The sequence below is a fragment of the Bombus vancouverensis genome, chromosome 8, assembly GCF_051014615.1.
Source record: "Bombus vancouverensis nearcticus chromosome 8, iyBomVanc1_principal, whole genome shotgun sequence".
Classification (NCBI taxonomy): domain Eukaryota; kingdom Metazoa; phylum Arthropoda; class Insecta; order Hymenoptera; family Apidae; genus Bombus; species Bombus vancouverensis.
Window position 1 is genome coordinate 1,672,686 of NC_134918.1, and position 27,312 is coordinate 1,699,997.

Sequence of the window (27,312 nt, forward strand, 5' to 3'; positions counted from 1 at the left end):
TCCAGAGTCAGGGAAAGCAGAGAATCCTGTGTTGCGTTTATTCTTAGTGACTCGCGTCGAGGACGAATCGAAGAATGGAAAACTCGAGCACAATGGAAATCGAGAAGATACGCGAGAAGCAAATGGAAAGGGGATGGAAAATAAAAGGGTGGAAAAGAAACTAGGTTTGTTAAGTAGATTTAAGAATCGCGTCGCTGTTGCACAGAGGTGAGTGAGACGCTTTAAGCTTGAATAGAACTCGGAACTGTGGTGAAGACAAGGGCCATTATGTCGGCACGTAAAGCGACGTCAGCCAAAGCTCGAGTGTCCGTTCTTTCTTGTAACTCCAGGTAGCTTTCATTCTCTTTCCTTTTCTTTTATGACATCGGGCTAACCATACGGTAGGACTGTCATCCAGTCGTGCCCTTCGTTCTGTTCTTCACCTATTTTCCTTTTTTTCTTTTTCAGACGCGTGGGTCTTAACGTTTGGTAGGTCATCGGATCGTTTGTCTCGGAGAACTCAGCAACTCCGCAAACTTTCCTCGAGACTTTGAAATCTATCCTCCCCTTAAAGAACGTAAATTTTCCGTAATTAAATTTGTCAGCCATAATTGTTCGTAACTTAGTAGAAGAAGCCGATGTTTTCCACTCTCTCAATTTTTCGTTCAATCGCCGGCAAGTTGGTTAAATGTAAGGCTCTCGGAACTATAATAAATTGTTCGAGTCATTCCTTAAAATAAAGTAAGGTCTAATTAAATCCACCAAACTCACTTACGGTACAACTTGTCTCAATTTTCTTCTCCCGTCAAACTTTTTTTTACTTGTTCATGGAGTTCGCTGACGAAATGCGAAGATCGATCGAATCCATTAAAAACTTTCTAATGTGACTTGTGTAAGCGATGGATAGCAGTTTGAAATCTTGCAGAACTTAATATGAAAACAAAGTTGTGAAAAGGCACGTGTCTGTAATCAGACAAATTAGCGAATATGGATCATAGATCACTTTGTTGTGGCATTAAATTTCTGCTTTAGTTTTCCTTCCCTTAATCACATTTCTTCTCTCGTGATCCCGGCAGTGTATGATTAAATTTAAAATTTCTATCGATATCTATCGGTGCAGATTAACTCGCAAATGGAATAAATTAAAGCGATCGTTCAATTTCTGAATCTCTATTGTCCGAAGAATTGAACGAAAAAGAGAACAAAACAAATACATTTACCGAGGATGGTTTTCGTTATCAGAAATCCTTAGGTTGCTTCAGAGGAAGTATTCTTGTCGCTACAATACTGTTTCGGTGTTAGGCATAAGCAAACCATGTACGCCACTATCTGCCGCTATCTACATCTAGCAGGCTCTATATTCACGCTATGTTTGATAGGCAATAAATTTACACCCCCGTCCCCGATTAAATCGGAGCAAAGAACGCGATCAACAAGTATAATATTCGCAAGTACGTGACCACGCGAGAGATTACTTTCGGAATAGATGAAACGTTCAAAAATTGATCGGCCAGTTCCGATGCTTTTCTATTGTACATTGTATGCGTTTCAGCATCCTCTTGTCGTATCACATTTTTTCATACGATTGAATCAATTACGTGCGAATGCAACCGATAAAGCTGCCCAAGTACTAGACGTAGTAAGAATTTTTACTCGGAATACACGACGCAATTTCAAGTTTTTCGCGTTGGGAATTGCCTGTTTCTATATATCTGATCCTCGATCATACTAGTTGTTTCAAAAGTTCATGTGAATCGATAATACGAGAAGATCTGAAAGGTCAGCCTGTTACGAAGCAGAAGGACATAATTTAGAACCAGATAGCAGCATGGAATAATCAAGAACAATTTCATCCCGCCAGAAAGATGGCTTCTATTCGAAATAAATATAGACGGGGTTTTCATGGAAAATGTAGGTACTGATACGTAAAGTCTGAAACCAAAGTAAAACAAGAAGTGTTTCACGCGAAACCATCGTGTTTACATAGCAGGTGGGCCAATCGAGTGAATTATTCGTAAATTTCACTGACTAGTGCCTTGGTTATCCGTTCTATTTTGAGAAATTCCATAAAAGGTGCGCTACGGAAATATCTGTTCCAAAACCGAAATGCGTCGTAAAATAATTAAAACGAAATCCATCTAAATCTTATCATATCAATCTTATTCATATCAGATTTCAAAGACTCCGATCACACGCTACGATTTTTTAACTCGGTTGTGGGTCGCTTCTATCAGGCTTCAAACATAAAGAGAATCAAACGTGTCTCGAGAAATTGGAAAATGGGATCGGCTTTGATCTGTCGCTGTGCTACCTTAAAAGAATTCATCTTCTCGTTGATTTGATTTCCACAACTGTTGGAACGATGCGCGCGGTAAAGGAAAGATACTTGAAATTATCATATGAATCTGAAACTACATTTTCTAATGAAATATTAATTGCAAAGTTCATTCAATGTCAATGTATCTTTAATCAAATAACGCTTAATAAGAAAATGTCCGTTCGAAATTACTGGAACGAAAGAATATTAGGAAACGAACGAGTATTTCCTTTTTCAAAACAGCACAAAAGTACATTGGACAGCGAATGAGGATGATGAATGTGTGCCATTTAGGCTTGATTGCGCACCGAAAAAACTGAGTTTTCCGGAAACAAAAAATAGCAGGTAATCCATAAATGTACAATGTATTGTGGCCTCCTCGTTATAGCGAAGTTGGCACGAAGTCATGCACGGAGAGGATCGTTGCAGCGTTGTAGGAATATTTATACGTACATATACACTAGATTTGTATACGCTAAAATTTTTTGTCGTATCTTCCCACTACCCATTACGAAACACACTCAGCACTTAAAGATGGCGAAATTTCGTGCACGTTGTAGGTCGCACGTATGTATCATTGATTTTATGTACCTTTTATGGATAAGTGGTACAAAGAGTTTCTGAAAAGCTGAACACATACAAAGAGCACTTTCATCTTGGTCGATTCTCGATCACTCGTGTCTGCATTTCGAAGCGCAACCTTGGAGGGTCTCTTTCCGGAATGTTGCTTCAGCGCGATCGTCGTCGCAAATGAGTCCAACGAGAATTTCCTCGTCGGGCAAACGAGATTTACGCTAGAAAGGGACTTAATTGAAAGCAGAGTATTCCCTCTTCGTAACAACATTTTGTCGCCATGATTTATTTTTTTTTTTTTACCAGACAAAAACAATATTCAATCTCGTAAGCTGCTGTTGACATTCCGCAGTGGAACAAGTATAATTTTCCTTAGCTGCTTTCATTAAGATTACTCGTTTCTTCCGCTTTACTTCTATCCGGAAGTTCTGAGTAATTCTACACAAAAATAAAATAATGGAGATAAAAGAAAAGTCGAGGTGAAAAGGCGATGGAATGGAACACGACCGAATCGAAATCGAAGAAAGTTGACACTGGATCGATGCTGCTTCGCATGTGCTTTCCCTTCATAGCTACATATGTCGAATGTCCGAAAGGTCAGTGCGACACGGTTTGCAATACTGTAGCTTACACCTACAAACTGTTCAGAAATCATTTTGGAACTTGTAAGTAATTCGATTCAGCATTTCCGCAATAGCTCTCCCTAGTCGTTCCTAGTTCCTGTTACTATCGATTTTCTATTATCTATTCACAATCCAAATATTTGTCTTCTTTATCTACGTATCAAATATTCTATCTGTGTACAATAATACTCTACCTATGCATGAAATTTCAACGAGGGGCGGAAAACATGAACTTTATTAATTACAACGACGCTTACAACGCTTCCAATTAATTATATGTTTTAAGAAGGAAAATTTATTAATACCGTCTTTACATTAATTGATGCTTCGTTTTCGGAGGAGGAAAGATCGTATTTTATTCTTTCCCTTTCATTATACTCTCCCCCATTTTTTTACTGATCGATTCTGTCCAGTTTTGTTAAATAGCATCGCATTGAAATGACAGTTCGCAGCATCTAACAAAGTGTGTGAAATAAATGACGAGAAATTGCGATTCTGTTACTTTGGAATAAATGTAAGAAATATCTTAAAATTCAACGGATAAGCTGATCTGTATCCCAGAGAGTTGCCATGGCAGACAAAACCAACAGCTGAGTTTTCTTCACAACGCTGCTCGCAACAAGACGAATAAACATTGTGTGACTAGACTGACTCTGTCATGGGATCATAACAAGGACAGCCGACATCGTCTAATAAAGCGTACTGACTTTCCTGCAACGGAGCTCGCCATCGTAGAATTTTTATCAGTAGATAAATTCAATTGTGTCAGCGTCATTGGAAATTTGAAATGTAGAACTTTATAACCAAGAGAAATATTTTTCTCCGCGATAGCATTTCATATTTAAACTTCCTACGAATAGAATCGATTTTAGTATTCTGACCAGCATTATAACAAGGCAAAATAGAAAAATTTATTGTATTTCTCACTATGCAACGAAAATGCTAGATTCGCGTCACGTATTAGGAAAATGTGCAAAACATATTGGATATAAGGACTCGCACCGATCTTGAGCCCGATGCGCACGTATGGCTTTTGTCATTGTTGTCTCGCTACGATCGTATATCCTTCCTTTTTTCCCAGTTAAAAACAACGAAAACAAACATATGATCGCAGTGAGATCACACCGACAACAGTCATACGTCTGTACTGGGCTTAAAGGGATTTAACCTCGTAGGTACGATGCGCCACTATAGTGGCTTTCGCGGATGTCATCTTACATTACGATGCGCCATTATAGTGGCTCACTCTACTGACTCATTCGCTCACCGTTTCAACCAAATAATCTTTCTCATTTGTCTTGTTTGACACTTTTCTTGTCCTCGTAACGTTTTATAACAGTGTTAACAATGTACAGGCAGAATATTTAGTTTTTGTTTTTGATATGCCAGCGTCAGATATCAATTGTTGCTTTTCGTTAAAAAAAATATACCATTATTACGTGCTCCTTTTAACATGCCGATCCGTATCCTTATAATTTTGTAAAATATTCAAGCTGAAAATGTCAAAATAAAAAACTTCAAAATAGAAAACGAAGAGCAATTTGAAAAACACTATCACGCTATGGGTGTGAAAATTGTGACGTGGCCCTGTGTGTCGTAGGGTGCTTTAAAATATATCACACTCAATTGTATTATTAATTATTAAAGTAAATTATTGAAGTTGAAATGTATGCATCATATCTTTGAGAGAAATTATAATTTAATTATCAAGAACTACATTCCAATGTGCTTGCGTAGAGAACAGCATTATCCGACACACATTGCAGTGCTGTATCGTTTACGTGTAATTCGTGTCAAACTCTGCCCTACAGAGGAACAACCCCGCATAAAATTCAACCTCACCTAAGAGGTTAAAGCAAAAGAAGGAACGGGTTTCGTGCGATATCACTACTTCGCTCTCACTCTGAATAGAATCCATTTCGCCATAGATTTCACCAACATAGTTTGTCTGTGTTCGTCTCGTTCTGCTCTTCTAAGAAACTAACGAGCCATATCCGTGAAGTTGGCGGGGGCCGCTCTTTTATGTGGTTGGGCAAAGGAAGCTAAACGAACGTGCGAATCACGCGGCAATGTTTCGTACGGACAGTACTCATTGTTAATCTCTTGGTAATTAAATAACAGCGAGAATCGAGCGTCTTTCTCATGGATAGATGATGTGCATAAAACGGCAAAACAAATTGCAGCAGCAAATTCTTCGCCGACACCGACTACAAAACCGCTCTCTCCGGTGGTCCAACATCCTGTCTTGTATTCGATTCATTCTCCGGTGAACCCAAAGCAATCGCTCTTCACAATCCACGAAAATAAAACGGACGAGTTCGTTCGATCAACTGCCTATAACATGGAACAAGACCTTGAAAGATCAACTCTTGGTGAAGTAGCTCCCTTATAATAGAATAACTTGATCGGAACCGATTTGCATAAAATTTCACGAGGGTTCTCGCTCGTACGTGCCGCTATCGGTGAAACTCCATATAATTTATTAAAATCCATGTTTTGCCACCATATTCTTTAAGGTCTCGCGTAATCAAGCGTTTTGAGATACGGTGGAATTAAATCTGTGACAAGAATTAGTACATCATGGTCTCCTTCCGAAATAAGCTTTAATTTGTCAATCGGGAGATAGATTAAAAATCTCGCATTTATAGAATGATAATCCAAACGTGGGAATGAAAATTTACCAAGACGTTGTACTCGATGATACTCATCTATAAGATGAAAAGTAAATTTCACACGTTCGAGACTATTTTTCTTTTCGAGCAAAACAGTACATCGAAGATGTTTGAAGAGCAACGTCACGTACTTGAGACGAAATTTCAAGTTGGAACTCGCGTAACGCGTAGTCATCGACAAAATTATTTTAAGTCGACCATAAAATAAATGACCAATTGAAACTGGTAAAGGTTGTTAGGGAGCATTGATAACTGGCTCCTAATATGGTTACATGCTTCGGTAAGTCTGTCGCATATTTGCATGTTCGATTGCCAGAGAGACAACTGGAAATTATGTCCGCGCTTTCGAACAACGTAATTTATTTAAGCTACTTTCCCTCGAAGCAATCAATGCTCCCTCATTTGCATATGGATATACACTGATTTGCCTACTAAAAACATTATCGAATAGATATTTCGAAACTTCCTAGTTCGCGTTACTTTGCGCCTGGTAATTTGGCCGCATGGCTCGTTAACAAACACAACCATAGTTTTACGCTCGACTGAAATAATCGTAAGTTTGTTTAGACCAAACGATGTTTCCAAAACGATAAATCGTCGGATGATTTGTTGATCAAATTGAACGTGAATGTAACTTTTCGCTATAAAGATCCCTGTATACATTGAAACGTGTTACCATGCATATATGCGGGTTACGTGAAACCTATATAAACCAGTTTCAGTTTACCTCCACATTACCGATTCTTCTCAGCGTTGGTGTGATGCGAACGTTGAAACGCGTGATTCAAAATCTTTGATGATTTTCCAACTCCAGTATTATTATCAATAACAGGAGCTATATTGACTACAAAAAATAAAAACTTAAAAACTATAAAGAAATGTGTACAGCGATGATTAATTAGGAAAATGAATGATGAAATGAGTAAATGAATCTAGTGATTGTAGAAATTAGTTGCGTTTTTAATATTCATTGGATGAAGTTCACCCGAGGATTGAAAAATAAAATATAATGATAAAAGTCTATTATAGATTATATTCGGTATCGATGTCGCTCTTTTACCCGTTGAAAGCTGCGTTCTAGTCGGGCCTTGCTCACCGACTAAGACGGGATTCTGATTCCTGCACCTATACTAATGCATCGATCGTGCGTTGCTTCTGATGTCGATTCGCCGACACCGAAATACATACATTGTAACATGCATCATAAAACCTAAGTGTCGATATATGCATCGCAACATGTTTCAATGTCTACAAGGGCCTCAAAATTAAGAGGGGAAGCCTTTGAGGTGACTATACCGATCGAAGCATATAGTGACGTTGAAGTATTCTCGCACAAACTTCTTCCTGCAAGTCCGAGAGAAGTTTGAAAACGTCGGCGAAAAATAAGTTAGAGGCGAAGGATTTCACTTTGCGAAGAATGTTTCGAATCCCTGGTGTTCCTTTGCAACTAATACTGTTGCTGCTGCGGTAACCGTTGCTTTTCATAAATTACATTTCTCATGGAAAATATATAGAATGGTCTTTGAACGAAAGGAAACAATAAGGATTCATTGAGACGGCTGAATCGCAAAGTGAAATTCGAAAGAAATCAACGAGTAAATAGTCGTTTGATGAACGAAGTATATCTCTCCATTCGAGGGAAAATGCAAGAGAAACGAGCGTCTGCGCATTACCAGGACAGGCTGTCACGAGAACTCCTGTAGGAGACGAGGCTCGCAGAATTCCACGGAGCCAACAGTGCGCGAACCGCCAGCACGCGACGCGGTTGCTCCGACGCGACACCTTCTGCGCTCATCGTCGCTACGGATTGCCTACGGTTAGGTTCTAATACGCTTCTGCACGCCATTCTGTCCTGTATCTTTCGCATTCATTCCACTTTCACTTTTCTTCCACCAAATTTCAAGAAGACATCTGATACGACTATTTTCGAAAAACAGCGCAGACAAAAGCAAGAGACAGAAGATACGAATGACTTGTGTTACGCTTGCAACTGGTTGTCCGTACGCCCTCGTATTTCTCCAACCCACTGTTTCTTTTTTATAATAGAGCGTTCGTCGTCGTTTGCAGCTTCGTCGTACAAACGTAATAGATCATAAGTAAATAACACAAAGACCGAATGCTCGGATATATCCCGGAGCAAGCGAGTAACCAGATTATACGGCGCTCGTTACCCGTGAACAAAATGTCATCGTGAGCTATCGTTGGTTCACAGTGCAACGCGAGAACGCACAGTGAATAAACGCGCAAAACGTATTTACAAAGTACACTTCTGCGATGAAAGAAAAAACTCTATGACAGAAGCAAACAGGATGAAAAAAAGAGACTAATGGAGATATCTTTCTAATGGGAACTTGTTTGATAGTTCGGGAGAAGTGCAGGTATTTTCGAAGGATAAAGGATACAAAACAATGTCGATGAAAGAATCAATTTACGGGTCACGGTTCGAGTAAAGACTTGGTGGAAAGGAAGCAAACGGCGATAACTGCCTGTACAAAAACTGTATAACAATTATTAGTTATTGCAAGTATTATCTTAAAAGTGACACGTTTATCGAAGAAAATTCAAACAGATTGGTTCGAGTGTTATAAAGTTCAAAAGAAAGGAAAGAAACGCCTACGCAAAGATATTCGAAGAAAATCGATGTGGACGATTTCTTCAAATTCATTTCCAAGAAAAATGCGACGTTTGAAGCAATATTACGTGATTTTACGGTAATTCGTACTTCTTGATCCCTTTTATCCGACATAAATATCGTAAAAGCCTCTCGTCCCAACTTTCAGCAATTTTTTTTACGAGTATAGGAAACCCGTAGTTAATATCTCGATTACAGACTAAATTTTCACGATATTAAATTTGCCTAAAAAAGGGAGAATACCGGTGTTATAAAAAAAATTGTTCCTGCTGAATATCAAAAGTACCAAACCATTTGTGAAAACTACGTTGAAAGTTCCCCCATTTACGGCATTGTTTCGCTTATCTGCTTAAGAAAATATTCTAACTTTACGGTTTACTGCTACGTACTTTTACGGAAAAAGTATTTATAAAGGTCAGAAAGGCTCTTTGATACTCCGTGCAACTTTAGAAACTTTACGCGGCCCCTAATCTCTGGTTTTACGCCACTTCCAAAATCTACATTATCTTCTTCGATAATGAAAAATAATTTGTTGCCGCTGTTTCAACCAGACTCTAACGATGGTGGAACAATTGTGTAAAAGTGTACATGAAAGTTCCGTAAATAAGTAAACGGACCAAGCAGCAAACTCGCCCAAACGAAGCTTTTAAGGCCGCAACGAACCTCCGTGTCTCCCCATTAATTCTAATAAATGCAATTGATTAAGTTGCATGTGACTCGCAAACATAGTGCTTTCCTCGTATCCGCTATGAACAAGTACATCAAAATTTTTAAGTACGGGTAACGACTGTTAACAAATTCGTTTGTTATTTCGGTCATTTAAATTTCACGATAACGTACATTATCGTCGAAACTTTCCTACTCCGTTGTGCAATTTCGCGTTTAAACGAAGGCGCACTTCGTCACTCTGTGACTCAGTTTCGCGATGGGTTGCGTTAACGAGTTTAAAAAATAATGAGACTTACTAAATTGAAATTCTTTAATGAAAGTGAAATTCCATGCTTTAATGCAGCTTTGTCACCCTGGATATACCTTCATATCGGGGCCACTTCATGAATTTGTAACCGAGAGATTAGAGAGCTGCTATACGATAATAATTTACACGCAATTATGTTTGTCGACTTTCCATAGCGTGGAAATTGTAGAAATGTCCACGCTTTGATGTTATAGATCATAATTTTCGTTTGCCGTTTTAGAAACAAGAAATTGCTACGGCATGAAAACTTTGGTCAAAATTAATGAACTTTTTTCTGCTTTAGCAGCAGAAAGTCTGCTTGCCTTTTTCTTCGGGATTCTCTTTCGTTTTTTCATTTCAAGTTTTCCTAACCTCATTATTCGAAATGTATGGTATCTCGCGTTTGGTATTTGCGAGAAGAATAGATACGTTTATCTCGGGATAATTTAACAATTAAGAGAAACCATTCTATGGAATACGCCGGTTTCTCGATTTTTCGTAATTCCCGTCCTCAAACAACGATTCATCATCAAATTACATTTTTAAATCATCGCTCCGCAGTTTCTACTGTACATAGATTATTCCTACGAATTTTTGTGCTTAGACGTCGCCAACGCGGTGACGATCCCGGAACATCCGCCGCAAACGAACAGATCTCGCGAAACTGCCGTAAACGTGTATCGAACATGAACGAGATGAACGTAGTATTGAATTCGAGAGTAGTAATCCCTGTTCCGATACCCCGAGGGAATGGCATATTCTGTTTCCAGATACGCAAAAGCAATCATATGGCTCGTACGATCCATCAAAAGCGTGCATCTTTTGCTACGAACTTATTTCTGCCACAAATCTTAAAGAAGGCAAGGAAGGTTGCATAACTGATTGACTTTTTAAAACATTTTTCTTTACCGCTTCGGTTCATCCTAGCAGGAATCCTCGCACCATTAGCAAAAGAACTGATCTCGTATTTGCGCCTTCAGTCATAAACAAATTACCTCACCCATCTAACGATTATTATAGCGCCTTCTTAATGTCGTAATATAGCTATTCAGGGAGAAAGACTTTGGAGGCTGTATTCCATGCTGTAACGAACAATTTAATGGACAGCGAGTAATATATCGATAACAGTTGGAAACGTTACGCAACTCTCTCTACATGTACACGAATGTCATCTCTTTATTTGCTTCTCAGTTGCCCTCTACTTACCAATATAACGCTACCATTAGTCTACATTTACGTTTTCTTTCTTTCATCTGTTCTTCGCAAGGAAACAGACCAAGCATAAAGAAGCTCGAGTTCACGTGGTGTGGTGTGGTGTGGTAGGTCAGGGGGTCGAGAGGCCCACCACCTCTGCTTCAGACTTCGGAATCTCCACTCTTCTGACAACTGACTGCCTATCGAAGGTGTCACAGGTTATGTTGGTTCCGTTCTTTGCTCGATTCGAACAGCCCGAAATAAACTGAGGGTAGGCGGGATTATATGAAACCGACCTGTAGAAAATGCTGCCTTGCAGTCGATTCGATAAACCTGTCGATATTCGGGAAACACTACATATTTACTAGGCTCGATAGTTAGGCTAAGTCGCGAGATTCATTTACATTCTATTGCCGAGGATACGGATTTAACGCGACGAAGATACTTGAAAAAGACGCGATTAAACGAAAGCTCTAGTGAATTTTTAACGCTTTTTCTTTCAAAAAAGAAAAGAGTTGAAATATCGAATTTAGAAACGTTATTGTGTAACCGCTCCATTTTCTCAACATTTCCGCGCACGTCAGGATGCGATTAGAGTTAGAAGATACTGATACTGATTTCGATGCTTACACGTGCCTATAATCTACCTTGTACAAACGTGATATGTACGTATATCTATGCATAGAAATTTGAAATTCAATTGACATTTTCATGTATAATAAAAAAAAAAAAAAAACACTGAAAATAGCATGCAATAAAGCTGCATCAGTATCGCAGTTTAAAAAGTCACATTGGAGTGCGTAACAATGGCGGCCGTTACTCGCTATAGAAAGTCAATTACGTTAAAACTTCTAGAGGGAATCTTTGTTCGCTCGTAAGTACAGTTTTACGTAACGCGAAGGGAAGCGAATAAACTAAATCCCATTGTTTAATCGCTATCATCGTTTACGCGTACTTAGCTCATTCAAAGAAGGTCAGAAGCTTCTCTAACGCAACCATAAAAGGGTACTAGAGCTCATTAACATAGCACTGTGCAATTGTGTGTGTATACGTGTTCCCGTTTCTGCGACATTACGTTAAGCAGACTGGGCACACAGATTTTCTATCCGTGAAGCAGAAACAGCGTTTGGTACGATACTTCTCGATAAAAGTATATTTATTGTAGCTGAAGTTGACAGATGTTGGCAGTTTTGTGCGGCGAATAGATTTGCTGGAATTTATTAATCGTAATAAAGGAGAAACAATAGACAGAAATGGCAAACGATATCTCCCGTCCCTATAAATTCGATTAAGAGACAGAATAACCGCTACAACATTATTCCTCCCTTTTTGCAATGTTAATTGCCCCTTACCAAGTTCACACGATCACACGATCGACCTGGACTGATATATACATACACGTGCACATATAATGTATGCGAAAAATCTTTGTTAACAGACAAACCGACTAAACTGGAAATTTTCTGCACGGTTTCAAAGACGGTTTAAGGCGACATATACATATTTACGAGAATATTAATTATATTATTCCGCACTGAGAATAAAGTACGTGTATGTTAATTTTCAGATGAGGACAAGCCGACAAAGCGCCCTGAGTCGTCGAAACAGCGACGGCGACTGATTATGACGCGCGTCCATACGCGCCGCGATTTCTCTCGTCTCCTCCTGCCATTCTCATCCTCTGAGACCTTTCACCTTTCTTGCAACCTAATCCTTCTCCTTCTCGGTCTCGCCTCTGTTCGTAGCGTTCTGCCGTGCAATGAAAAAGCGAGGTCTCAAAGTCATGATCTTACATCGTTTCCTTACCTCGTCGACACCGCGGGTAGAAAGTATTCTCGAAGAGTTCCCGACGATCCTCGAGAGTTGATACAGCATGGCTTGAACGAGTACGAAATTTCCGACTCATCGGATGAACCCGACGGGACAGGAATTCACGTCGATCGAATCTCACGAAGACGAACGAGTGCATTAAAACGAGTTAACCACGTGACGAATAAGTTCGTCGCATCATTCGGTAAAGATAATCGTGCGTATTTGCGCGACGACTCGCGATTCGCTACGGTCACGGCTGATATTGTGAACGGTTACTACGGCGAGTCTCGCAGGCGACACCAGAAGCGGAAGTTTCGACGGGAAAATGATATACTACTAGCCAATATCGACGACCAAATCGGTGGTACGACTTTGATGAACGGTGTAAGTTATCGCGATGAAAAACATATTGAGCTGAGAATGAAAAGGAACTTTGACCGGAAGCATAAATTGGAGAGGAAAATGAGAATGAACCTTCTCGGTTTGGAAGAATCGTTTCACGATTGCGAAGAATACGGCGAGGAATTCACGGAGAACGACGACTCGAGATCTACCAGAAGAAATAGGTCTGATAAAGTCGCGGATAATTCCGAAGCGAAAAGAAACAATGGGACCGAGAATCCAGTTCATTCGATGAAAGTAAATGGCAATCTGTCACCGACTTCGAATGAGAGCAGCGAGGACCCTTTTACGGGTTTCGAGGGCTCGCAAAAATTTCCTATAAAAGTCACGTACAAGCCGCCTATAGCAGCTCAAGTCGAAAAGTTTGATAGAAGGCACTTTGGTCCGCCTAAAATGGATATTCCCGAAACCACAATCGCGTCATATCCGTCGACCATGCCACCGGATCTACCAAAAAGTCCCGGCAGAGACGTCCTTCACCGACATCGTAAAGTCGATGAGAATACAGAGGAGGAACGAAGACAGGAGGTGGCCATCGACGAGCACGAGAAAGCCGACGACATCACGGATGATCGCTGGCTGCCCGGCGCATCGTCTGGTCGACGATCCTCCAATATAGCCAGCGGAAAGTCTTTCCCAGAAGAAAAGCACGTCTCCCCGTCCTCAACGTCTTCTCCAATGTTGACATCGCCTAGTGATAAGTATTCGATGAACGAGTCGCGTATCGACCAAGACACAGAAGAAATTGAAGAATCCAGTGTTACAGTGCCGAATGTGAAATCGTCCGAAAAGATAAACATAACTATCCTAGGTTTATTCGAGATGACACGAGGTTCTGAACCTAGACCGGAAGGAACTAGCGAGTTACAAGCAGCCAGATTAGCCGTTGAACGGGTCAACGAATTGAATGTCTTATCCAAGTTTCGTCTGCGTCTTATTCACAACGATACCAAGGTAAAAACAAAACATTTCTATTCTATCGGATATATTTTCCAAGAGTTCAACCAGCTACGCTTTATGTATTCACAGCCTTTGCTTTATGATGGAAAAATCGTGGGTAAAATATGGCGACAGCACGAAATACTTTACTTGCTAAGAAAGTTTCGTTATTTATATTCATCGCCGTTGATTCTCCAAAGAATACGCGCGTATCACGATTGTCGCGTGAAAAATGAATCGGTCATCGAAAAGACGACGCTTTCGACTATCTCGATGTAGCGTAACAATTTTTCTTCCAAAGAAATAATGTTATGTGCACACACGAACATGTGTTCCATGCTGTTGAATCTCAAAGCGCTCACGGTCCTAATAATTTCGCGCCTTTCCCGCGACAAAATGTTTTCAACAAACTTATCGAAATGTTGAACGCTATGTGGATCAAAATTTCACTTCCAAATTAGATCCGCATTAATTTGCAAATTCTGTATGTTTAAAATTTCGGTTCTAGTCTGTTTCTGCGGCCAGCCAGCGAAACTGTGGTTCGAGCAAAGGGAAATTCCATGACGTAACGAGAAGTCGTATTAAACTGAAGTTAAACCGCGAAATAGCAACCCTGGCTTTTATTATTTTTTAACCAGACTACGCGCAACAACTGTCAAACTGTTTTCCACAATACCAAGTTTTGTTTCCCCCGTTTATATCAACTGACATTTTCCGTAGGCGCTGCTACGCGTTCCCGATAACCGCCGTGTAACAGGGATCGTTGACGCTTCGTTGAAAAAAAATGTAACTTTGTGGTGCGCAATTAAATCGCTAGACTGTTTAATCGGAGCAATGCACACTTGTGTAGTTGTATTAGTCTTTGTACGGGAAAAACCGCTGTATTAAACTGTTACTTTCCGCAATAATTTCCGTTTATGTGCTATATCGTCTTCGTATAAACACTACCGATCGTTTAAACGCGCACCTTTACGGAAAGTGAATCAACGAAACGAAACAGAATGAAACGAAACGAAATAAAAAATTAAAACAGCATGATTCACGCAACGTCACTTGTGCTTTTATTGCATTCAAGTATGTAACTTTCGTGGTATATTGTGCGAGGGAATATTTCACGACTAAGCAATCGGAAAGTGCGATGGAGAAGATGGAAAGAATCACCTTAACATATAGAGAGTGATACCTTACCTATGAACTTTCATATAAACCAAATTAAGTGTCTTTCTTTTATAAATCAGTTTATATTACTTTATATGGTACAAACAAAATACCGATCATTTTGCAACTTCGACGTTCGTGGCTCACCATTTTCTCTGTGAGACAAAGTCTCGTTACATACGAGTTCGGAGCATTACATAGCTTTTATGTGTCTTTGCTGAATTCACCGTGTGCATTCATCGGAGTGCGTCGTCAGACCGTTTTACGTTCTCTCTGTTTGCTGTGTGCGTACGAATACGAGAACCTCGATGAAAATGGGATTTAGAACAAGGAATGGCCGTAGGCCATTTGTAATTTAACCAATCCCACACCGGTAAAGTACTCGAAGGGTGGTCCTCTTCATCAAGGATTCGAAAAGATCTACATTTTTTCTGCATACTACTATTCTCCACGTTTCCTTTCTGTTCTTCTCTTTCACTCTGTCCTTTTTAATTTGCATTAAACAAATGGTTATCAACGGAATATTCCCGTGTTGATCCTTGAAAATTCTAATTTGTATGCGTTTTATGAAAATTTGTATACGTCGTAACACAATGATAGTTTGTCCTCGTCTGTTTTCCGATTTTCCGTGGCGCGAACTAGCATCGGTGTCGCGTAAAATAGGAGTTGTCCTTTCATAGGATAGAAAATAAGATTTTTGTTCCGACATCGAATGCAACGCCAAAACCAACTAAAGCTTTATTTCATGGCAATTATCCGGAAACAGTGTTGGCTGTTCATATAAAATTTATATAACTATGTTAATAAATAAGATAATACGTAGCTTCTTCAAGATTTTGGGGTCGAGTCGCGCTTCTTCTATTTCGAATTAATTATCAAATTATAATTCCGTATATCGTTATCAGCATTGTTGAACTAACCTGTGAAAAAAGAAAATACAAAAACGAAGTAGAGACTTTTGAAAACCTATGGCCCCACTTTGAAATTTATCGACAGCAACTTTTTTGCTGTCGAACCAACTAAAGGCTTTTTGAAATCTCGGAAAGCGAGTTAACGTAGCGTAGACTCAAATGCGTGTTCAACGAAAGCACTTTTGTATTTATTCAAAGTACAAACACGCATATTGATTGAGTGCGCCTCGATAGAACCTATCTTCTATCATTTATTCTAGTTCATATCCTGAAAGATAGGACAGCTTTATGCGGCTACTGTGCATATTCTCTTCCAAAAGCTGTACTACCTACCATCGAAGATTTTTGAAACTGTGTTGGAGGACGTAAATTATGGATATGTTCGATCCATTAAGTTATTTGTATTCTAGTACTAGTTTATTAAATAATCTTCAACTATATATCTCATGGTCGGCCTGCTATAAATATAAATGAATAGGAAAACACTGGGAGGTTAAATCGATCATATACGCGATTCCGAAGCGAAACCACATATATCGAACTACAATTATCGACATTGCCCCACAACCAATTGGAAAAACTAAAGAAAATCGATTATAATTAAAAAGGCGTAAAATAAAAAAAGAATCGTTTCTATACAGGTTTTGCATCAATTGGTGAAGTATAAGACAATTAAAGGAACGCTATTATCTCGATTGACCTATCTGTACTTTTATTCTTAATTCTTTTTCTCTTTCCCTTTTCCTCCTTTTTCAATTCGTTTTGTATTCTCTTTCACTGCTCTTCGAATCGATCTGGCTATTATATATACTCGCAAGTTCGTCGAAAATAAAAAGTTTCATTTGGAATAAATTTTCAAATTTATGCCGTGGACAATCTTAATACCTGAACTTCTTCCTGCCTCTTAATGAAGAAGCAATATACTAACCGTAACAAGCTTAAGCGCCATTAAGCTCCAAACAAAAAGCATCGTCTTACGAAACGTCTCCAAGACCGATTTTTTTCTCTTTATCGACGTAAGAGAAAGTCCGATAGAATTCGTATTTTCGTTTCATGCTTCGTTCACCACAATTCTATTCTTCAAAAGGACACAGACTACGATGTATGTAGGGAAAAATAGGGTCCGATTAAAAGATCAGTTGTTAGAAGGGTGACTCGAGGCGATAAAGGTAGCTATCTCGAAGAACCTGCAGTGAATTTGAGGGGATCTCCGTTATACGTCCAAGTGAAAGAGGAAAGTCAATAATCGGACAACCACTTGTCAACTAATAATTCGATCGTTATTGGAAGTGCTTGAAACGTCTTCATCTTCGGGGCTTGTCGTTTCTTCATTGCACATTTTTATAATCACACAGCTCGATTATAACCATCGATTAGACCTTTATCTCGAATACGAAACATTTGAATTTCCCAATGGCAGAACATATTCGCATAATGCGTGTTGGTAAAAAACGACGTTGGGAAAAACTGTATCATGAAAGTAATATCACGTCTAAACTACGATGATAATAAATAAGGTAGGATTAAATAAAAGTGTGATAAAAGTGGCGCCTTACGAGTAGGATGTATTCCTCTGTTCGACCCTTGTAAGAAAATTTTCCTACGTCTACTCGCGTAGCAGTGTTATTGGACCAGAACAATCACGGAAGAAAAGAACAGCAACGTTTGAGAAATAGCCACGAAAATAGAGATCAGCACTATGGATGTGGATATATTCATTGAGCCAGCTCCTAAAAAATTCACAGACCATATATACCCGTCATTCCTGTACTCCATCATCTTCCACCACTCCCTTTCCTCGTCGAACGTATTGCTAAGATTGCGATAGATCCGATACTTTTATCTGCCGTCGTTTCCTATTCATACAGTCTATTGATTGCGCGATCAGCCACGATAGTGACAAATGAAAGATATTTTATGGTATATCGCGTAATCATAAAAGGTAGATATTTTTTCACGATGGTCTAGGTGAAAAACTTCGCCTATCGTCCAATTTTAACCATCGACTGGTTGTTCAATTTTTCGAGAAGGACTAATAGCGAACAATGAACGGGAACGATTCAGCAATTACGTGAATACGCGATGATTAACCACGTACACGGTAATTGGCTCGTCACGGATAGTTAATCGAGCAAAATCAAACGCGTCACACGAGTAGATATCGATAAAAATTTACAGATTCCATAGGTAATTTCTGTCGGGCAAATCTAATATACATGGATATTGCAGTGTACCTAAAAGTTTTCAGCGAAAACGTAGCCAAAGCGGTTTCCAAACGAGAATTTAGTTTCAAAACAAGGCAAATGAGTTTAATGAAATGCGCGATTAAAAAATGGAGTTGCAGCATTGAACGCTTTATGAAAATATCAAAAACTCGTATTTTTATTGAAATAAAATGTAGGTGATAAAATCATTCGGCACGTGAAATAATATTTTCTTGACGTGCGAAATGATCATTCGAAATTGGTATAGGAATTATCGACAGAAAACAGATTGACTAAAGTGTTCGATTTCCTGTTAGAAAAAAAGCATATCGGTAAATTTATAATGAAATACGCCGCTAAGATAATATTTTAGAAAATGAAAAACGACACTTTTTTACACTAAGCTATCGCCGAATAAATATTTAATAAAAACTTAACGACATCTCCCTTTATACCTTCCATTAATTGCATAAGACGACGCAACGTTTAAAATATTAATTTAATCAAATCCAGCGCGAGAAGCTTAAAAAGTGAGAGAAAACGCGAGTACCGAAGGATACAGTTTCATGATATTTGGAGTTGCAGTATCACTTAAGCTTGTGGACACGAAGTTGTATCACTCCGTAATATAATGCTGCAGCGAAACAAAGTTGTATGCTAGAACACAGAAACGTTAACCTTAGTATGAACTTAGTTCATTCAAGATTACGCTGTCAAAGCTTGTAAAACGTTTACATGCTGCATCGTAAATCCGTATCACTGCGAGGCAAAATCTCTGAAAATTCAATAAAGACAGGCGGCAGATCAGGCCGAGCGCTCGAGCTGTCATGGAACTTAAAAATTTTCCTCTTTTCAGAAAACAGAGTGCTTGCAACCGCGTCGACTCTAAATTGATATATCGCCGCGGCAGCGGAGTTAAAACGGACCTTATTTTCGCTTCGTGTACGAGACAGCTTTTAGATTAATCCGGTGTGTAAAGAAATATTTTGTTAAAGTTTGCACGCGACAAGTCGAGCAAGCTGTAGAATCTATCTTCATTTAACGTCACTTCGATGCTCCTTTCACCCTTAATTTGATAATGATAGTTTATCGAAGGTACAATGCAGCAAGGTTTCTCACAAACTTTCTACAACCAGATGCTTTAAGGCATACACGGTTGTCGTCTGTCAGAAACCACTAACGGAATAGAGTTCGACATAAATAGTTACGTCCGATTATGACCCGAGTTCAAATTCTCCCGATTATACACGGAACTTATATAAAGTCGTCTAAAATAGTATAATCCCATATACCATATATAATACTTAAAGTTGCAAAATTCTTAAACACGTAATGCTAATTTCTTTGCAGCAATGCTTTGACAGCCGAGGAAACTTTGTAGGTGTATCATACTTTTCATCGTTCGATATTGCTGGCGTTTCTTCCCTTCAGCGAGCAATACTATCTGTTTTGTGTCAACGTTTCACCGACAGGAAACAGATAGCAGTAGCTGTTCTTTGTTAAATAAGCTCTACGTCATGGAAGATTCCTCGAGCTTACTCTTTCATTTGGCCGACTTACAACTCTCTTTTTCGCGAAGACATTCGGTGAAAACGAATCACGCGTCATTTTTCTCCCTGGATATTGCTCGATACATTGCTGCCACATTTTTTGCAGTTATTAAATTTTCTCCTTCAGTATAATGATGAAATAGGTCGCTTGTTTCGTATAGAGGTATGACATCCGATCAACGGATGTTAAATGCGTTTCAGCAATCGACAAAATCCTTTGAATTCTTTGTACAGATCTTGATCTTTGATGATCTTGATCACATCATAAATTCGGATAAACTTTCTAATAAAAAGATATCGAGATCTGGCGTAATTTTCTCCGTCACCATTTCCATAGATCAACGTTTGGATTCCAAATGCAATGATTGTCTAAAACAAAACCACGTCACGTGATCAAACATAAAAATACGTGATAACGTTGGAATTCGTCCGGCGTAAAATTATAGCTAGCTTTAATCGAGTTATTCTTTCCTTACAGATTGCTAAGGAACTTTTGAAATTTGTTGATCGTATATGAAGAAATGATTCTATGAATTCCCTATGGTCGTGAATTCCGCAAAAGTCTAGTCACGTTCCCGTTGATTGCAATAAGAAAATTAAAAGAGAATGTCCAAGATTCCAATCATATCGATCAACGATCAATACAGTCGATTTTAGGTTAAAAATGTGAACCATTTAATTCAGTCCTATTAAACGCATCGTTGCGCGGTCGGCCTTTCATTGCGAAACTTTCACGGCGTTCTAGCGTTTATATGTATATCGGATCAAGGTAGAGGCACACGAGCTTGTGACCTGTGCCACGATGTTTGAACTCCTTTGTAAATTCCTCGAGGAAAGTTGCACCTCGAAACGTGGTGGCGTGGAATCTGTAATTTTAATCTCCTTGTCTGCTTCCTTTGAAACATTCTTTGTAACAGTATTTACAAGAAATATACACGATTTTAATAAAATCCCCACTTCTACGTTTATACGTATCACGTTCATTTAAACGCAAAAGATTTGCAAATAGCAAATGCAACTTAAATTCGTACCGGGGCTTAAATATAATAAAGTTAAGCCTCACGAGAAGTTCCTTATGTAAATACGTCGGTAGCAACAAGGCGAATGCCACTTTTCTCCACAGTTGTTAACCAAATTTCTATTTTCTCGAAGAAAACCGTCTCGCCTTATCCGTCTAAGACGTACCGCAACGATTCGAAATCGAATAAAAATACAACAACGTACGAGAAGTTGAACTCGGAATCGAAGCTCATCTCGAAAATTCTGTATTTTCTTCCATCTCGGTATCTCGCCGGATTGCACGGTATGAGGCAGACTCTTCAACTGTATGCGAGCTTTCGAGTCCGCCCTAGTCACCCTCTCGCGTTGAATAATTGCTCGTTAAGGCTCACCGGTCCGTCTTCTCTCACCTCACCTTCCTTACGGACGTATACACGCACATGTACATCAATCTAGCCAAAGTGTTTGCGATCCTTTTCTTCTTTTTCTTGCCTCTCGTTACATGGCGCCTCATAATTGCTTACTTTCTATGCGAAACACGTCTTTCTTTCTCCACCGATTTCACAAACGGGTTTGTTTCACGACGTCACGTCATTGACGCCTTTCATAAATCATAATTTCGTATTTGTTTTGCGATACCATAGCGGAATAAATGCACCGGTTTATCAAAATATCGTAATATCAAACGAATTACACAACGCGTTGAATTTACAACAGGCGCGTTGTAATATCGTACTGATGTCCCTTTTTTTACGTTTTTAGTGCGACTCCGGTGTGGCGGTTGATAGATTCTTCCATGCTCTCTACTCGGCAAGGAAGAACGATCTAATACCGTTGTTACTGGGCACTGCCTGCTCCGAGGTCACGGAAACATTAGCCAAAATCGTACCTTACTGGAACGTGATACAAGTCTCCTTTGGATCCACCGCACCTGCCCTCTCGGATTCCACCGAATTTCCGCTTTTCCTACGAACCGTAGCGCCGGATTCAAGTCACAACTCTGCCAGGATAGCACTCATCAAACATTTTGGGTGGGACACTGTTACCGCTCTCTCGCAAACTGGTGACATGTATTCTCTGGTAAGCACATGAGTCGATGTAGCATTCAACAAGGAAGTTTAATCAAAGATACACGCCGTTCCAGCTTCTCGAGTACCTATGTGTTTAGTTTAATAGATTGCCATTGCGCCACTCAAAATTCCCATGTGACGAACAGTGTGTAAACTAGCTATTAAACTTTAGTCCCTTCGACAAAGCACGTTAAAATAAAGGGTTTACTTATGATGAAATACGAGTTTAATAAGAAAAATCTACTACAATTGTCTCTAAATGATACAAGCAATGTACAACTTTAACATTTACCTCCTTTGCTGCGAGGACGTTGCAGTATCGCTTTTTCGTTTCAGGCTGTGAACGATCTAGTCACGGAACTGGAGCAAGCGAATATTACGTGCACCGCTACTATCACCTTCGCAGAAAACGATTACAAGGAACAGCTGCAAACTTTAAAAGTAAGGCACGCCTAGACTTAAGCCTCATTGAATTTTTTTCACTGAATATGCTAGAAATTCGTGGCTGCCCGACGTGGTATACAGTTATGATGTATAGTTACGTTTAGTCGCCATCATTGTAGCTCTATCTTTGCGTTAGAAATCTTTCCACATTTACTTTACCTTTTAGAATGATATGCAAGCAATTTTAAATCTGTTAAAAAGCGTAGAATTTCAATGTGAGCGTTTAACAGTTGACCGTTTCAAAATTAATATCAGACGCTACAATGCACGGCAAAATTCTCCGAAAAACTATTTATCGTACATTAGAGCGTATCAGGCCGTGTCGAGCAAGGCGAATAATTCGATTAACCGCGATGCTCCGTGCGTCTTTAATCACACTTCATAACTAATTGCTTGTCCGCCCTAATACGATAAAGTTGCATGAAAGATGCGGTGCTTGAGACGAGCGCGGAAGAGAATAATCCCCCTTGTTGAAATGCAATTTTATTCGATTACAGGAGTTGGACACACGAATCATCATCGGGAGTTTTTCACCACAACTGGCGCCACGCGTTTTCTGCGAGGTAAACCTTCCACAGAAATTAAAACTCATGGATGCAAGTTCGTTTCGCCTCGTTGCCAAACTCCTTTATCGTATAATGGTAGAATATGTTTCTGGCAATTGCGTGACTTCTAGCGCGGAAAAATAACGGTGACCAAAGTCGAGTTACTTTTAGGATGAAAAGTTTTAAGTACCGAAACATGGGATAGTTTTACGTCGTGTTGATTTTGCAAAACAATACGCAATAACAAAAATCACCGTATCCATTATATGCGATAGCTTTATGTAAATTTGACCTGGAATTCACTTGAAGTTTTAGTCTTTTAATGAACAGTACTAAAAAAAGAAGTATGGAACCCTAGACCGTGTACTTCATCATTTCAAATTTTGACGATTAAAATCGGTTCAAGGACGGAAACGTCACGTTCGCAATCTTATCGTTTCACGAAAGGTCATTATACGTAGATGTCACATGCAGGGAAATGACTCGTGGAAGGATTATGCTAAAAATGAAAAATATTTCTGTATCTGAAAGCCACACTGATTCACGTCCTTTCCCGTTATGTCACATCAGAACAGAAAAACAATGGTGCGTACAGATTTCTTGTTTAAAAGTATATTAATTTCGTAATTACAAGATGGCAGATTATTGATATACATTTACAAACTGCTCTTATTTACATATACAAAGGGATCTAAAATAAAAGGAAGGCGGAACAAAAAAAAAAAGGAACAGAAGGAAGCGACGAGGAAAAATAAGATGGTATACATAACTCAATCATGAAAAAGATGAACTTGAGTTAGCTTTGCTTTCGAACGCAGAACTTATCAAGACGCTGCGTCAAGATTCGCCTCTCCTTCTTTTATTATCACTCTCCGGTAATCCAGTACACCGACAATTCTCTTCAAAATACGCGGAAATAAAACGCTTCGCGTTACACGCTAAATGTGTCGCGAATTTACGAGCGTTCAAACGCACATCGACGACAGTTCAATTACGAATTTTTACAGACGCTCATAAAATCGCTATCTCTATGAGAATTGCTCTTTTTGGTGTTACCACCGTGACATTATAATACGCGAAAAAGATTATTTTCGAATTTCAACGTACACGAAAGGTTCCACGACATACACGAACTTCACGAACTCAATTCTATTCTACACGATAAATTGAAATTTGTCTATCGCGGAGGACTTTACGCCTCGATTTTCAGGCGAAAATCGATGAAATGCAAACACATGGTCATAGCCTGTGTCCCTGCTACGCGAATAATGAACATTGTGTTGAAGTAGGACGCTCTTTCTCTCTCTCTCTCTCTCTCTCTCTCTCTCTCTCTCTCGTTGTCCTTCTCTCTTTCCCTCATCACTATTATCATGTCAATGGCTTTGTGTTTCAAGACCAGTACTTTCCAAGAACTGCTCGTCAGCTTGTTTATCAGATAATTTTTTATTGTCTAATCGGTCTTCATACCGATAACCATGTAAATTCGATCGCAAGTCGCCGACTTAACTCAAAGTAATCGATATTCTCGACGATATAGGAGATAATCTTTAAAGAAAATGGTAGAAAATTGCATTTACATGACGTATTCACTTGATTGAGGTGACTCGTGAAACTATCACTGCAAAATTAATCACGGAACAGAAAGGATGAGGATTTGGGTGATCTTCGTGCTTCCAACGTCGGAAGTGTAAACATCAGGTTTCTGCGCCTCTAATCTTCGCCTGTGTCTCGCCTACATGTCAAAATGAAGTTACGTTGGTGGAGTATAGGAAACGGTGTTCTCCTGATTACTATCTATCTCTAAGATTCCAATTAATTCGCATTCTCTTTTGATTCGGTATCGTTTAAATTGTATCTCTTAAATCCTCCAAACTGGAAACGTCCTATCGAATCGCGCGTAGGTATATCTTATATAGGACTTTTTTATTTCCTCGAACGTCAGAAGTAGTATGGAAATAGCCGCGGGAAATATTTACATAAAAATGCAAATTTCTGATTTACAGTTGCTTTCGATCTTTTTCCTTTGTTTCGCATACCCGAAAGATACATAGGAGTTTATTAGAGGAAAAAGATTAAATTTACCAAAGCAGCTGAGCAATCGTGCTTCTTGTGAAAACGATTTTTCATCGGAGCGCGCCTCTGACATCTTGACCGACTATATTATTGCCAATCAGAAAGTAACTACGGCCGGCAGGCAATAACGCGTGCGTAGATGTTCGCAAGCGTTAGATCGACGATATTCACATCTTCTCCATTCAAACGATTGTGTAGTTCGTTACTTTTCCGATGTTTAATATTCACAGGTCAGGATCAGCCGTTTATTACGTCGATATGTATTCAGAGGCAAGGTTTTTCCTTTTCTTTGCGCGTACAACGAAACATGGAACGCGGAAACGTTTCTCCTATAAATCAACCGAAAATACAGATAACGCCTACACGGAATCTCGTAGCCTCGGACGGTGTCGTTTATAAACAGCGGGTGCATCCTTTGTTTCGTGACGCGTCTGAACAAAATTTATCGCTAAACCAATCGGCTGTTCTCTAATTACGACTAATTTCTTAAAAAATAATTACGAATTTTTGTCGAAAGCAGCTGAAAATAATCCGAGATCTTCGCCTTTTATAATTCGAACTGTAAATAGTTCGTGGCATTCGTTTCAATACATCCACATAGAGCGTAGAGGTACAATTTATATCTCTGTATTATCGGTTTTAACGTCGGTGATAGTTCCGAGCGAGAAGAAACATTAAGTCCTGATTTACGTGAAATCGCGTGTTCGAGCGGTAAATACTTCGCTCGCCCTTTCTTTGCTACTGAGAACAATATTATGTCTACGTATTCCAGGCACATGTCTCATTTTCACCGGATGCCTCAGCATGACAACAGTTGCGAATTCACAGAACAGCCTGCATCTTTGGACGACTAGGGCGCGCCATTCAAACGTGTCCCAGTTTTTTAACTTTGTCTCTGTGCAAAGCGACGAAAGACAATGAGGCGTAAATACGACCGACGATGATTTCCCGATAACCGGCCGGCGATCTCTTCTTCCGGACTTAAAAGCTTTAGAAGAGTCGAGCCACGCCGGAAAGGATAAGAACGCTGCATACGAATGCATATCCAGCCGTCTCTTCCGAGTCAACGCAATGACATCTTTCGGTCACGTGAAACTCGCTGATTGAGTAGGAAATTTGCTGTTTGAAAACGGGAGGGAAATTGATTATGGGGATCCGCGTTAAAAGTTTTTACTAGTAGCATATAAAAACTGTGTAACGTCAAAGGGACGATACATCATTCGAGACAAAATACCGTAACGATGTCCGTTTCATATCATCCTAACTGACAAATGACGTTACTAAAATACATTCTATTAGTAGTATATATATATATATATATAGCCAAAAATATGTTACGCGTTAGATGAAATAAATCGGCATGCGAGAATAAATAAACGAAAGTAGAGTGGGAAGAAAAGGGAATGGACAATGCGAAAAATGGGGTGTATTTTATAAAGACATCTCGAAGGGTCTGAGAACGATCCCCATCTTGGAGTCATTTCTCATTACTCTGATTGTCCGTCGTCTGATGAGATCATAGTAAATATTCATAGTAGGTCAACACGTCTGTTCGATCCTCTGGATGCGATTTGCATTCTCGGAAATTCTCTACAATCACTTTCTTTTCCTTGACGAGAGTGCATTTGATGGTCGATCCTCGAAGTCGAATGTATCGCATTGTGCGGGGAATGTGACGCCGCGTTAATTTCGAGGTACATACGACACGAGAGAGAATTGTGTAAAACTGCAGAACTGTAAAACGTCTCGCTCCGTAACGAGTTCATCCGCTCCTTTTTAAAAATAAAAGAGTTATCCAAGTAACCCATATATTCGAGGAAACATAAGAGCACGAAACGTCCACTAAGAGCCAGGTCTAAAGCTCGTCTTATCTAGCTCCGTAAACCAGCGGCTCTCAGCAGCCAGATGAACATTTTCGCTAAATATTCCGTAACTCCGTTAGTCGCTTCCCCTATTAACCACTCTATCTTTTTTACTTTTTCTTTACTTGTTCTACCAGGCTTGGAAGTTGGGTATGCACGGGGGAGACTACGCATGGATTCTGCCAGGTGATACGATCGACTTGTCGAAGAGGATGGCTAATTCGTTGCACTCGGAACCAGAAGAATGTACCCCCTCGCAGCTGTCTCAAACTCAGAATGGTTTGATCATCGTCGAGAGTCATGGCGCTGCCTTAGAAAACGAAATAAGTTCGTCGGGTCTGGTAAGTACTTTTCCAGTTACCGACACATTTGTCAGAAAAGTTCCATACTAAACTGGA

The 27,312-nt window shown here is 39.5% G+C and overlaps 1 protein-coding gene across 4 annotated transcripts in view; it reads left to right on the forward strand.

Moving 5' to 3' along the window:
- The first annotated feature begins 7,919 nt into the window (after positions 1 to 7,919).
- The window catches only part of GABA-B-R3 (gamma-aminobutyric acid type B receptor subunit 3), a 32,845-nt gene continuing 13,452 nt past the window's right edge, over positions 7,920 to 27,312 (forward strand). For 3 of the 4 annotated variants that reach the window (XM_033348318.2, XM_033348321.2, XM_033348322.2), the window contains exons 1-6: positions 7,920 to 8,875; positions 12,513 to 14,113; positions 21,683 to 22,000; positions 22,327 to 22,431; positions 22,932 to 22,997; positions 27,052 to 27,255. In XM_033348318.2, the coding sequence (XP_033204209.2) occupies positions 12,569 to 14,113; positions 21,683 to 22,000; positions 22,327 to 22,431; positions 22,932 to 22,997; positions 27,052 to 27,255 (2,238 nt within the window). In that variant the 5' untranslated portion in view covers positions 7,920 to 8,875; positions 12,513 to 12,568. Of the gene's footprint in view, positions 8,876 to 11,527; positions 12,075 to 12,512; positions 14,114 to 21,682; positions 22,001 to 22,326; positions 22,432 to 22,931; positions 22,998 to 27,051; positions 27,256 to 27,312 lie in introns of those variants that run through there. The other variant, XM_033348320.2, reaches the window with a different exon arrangement.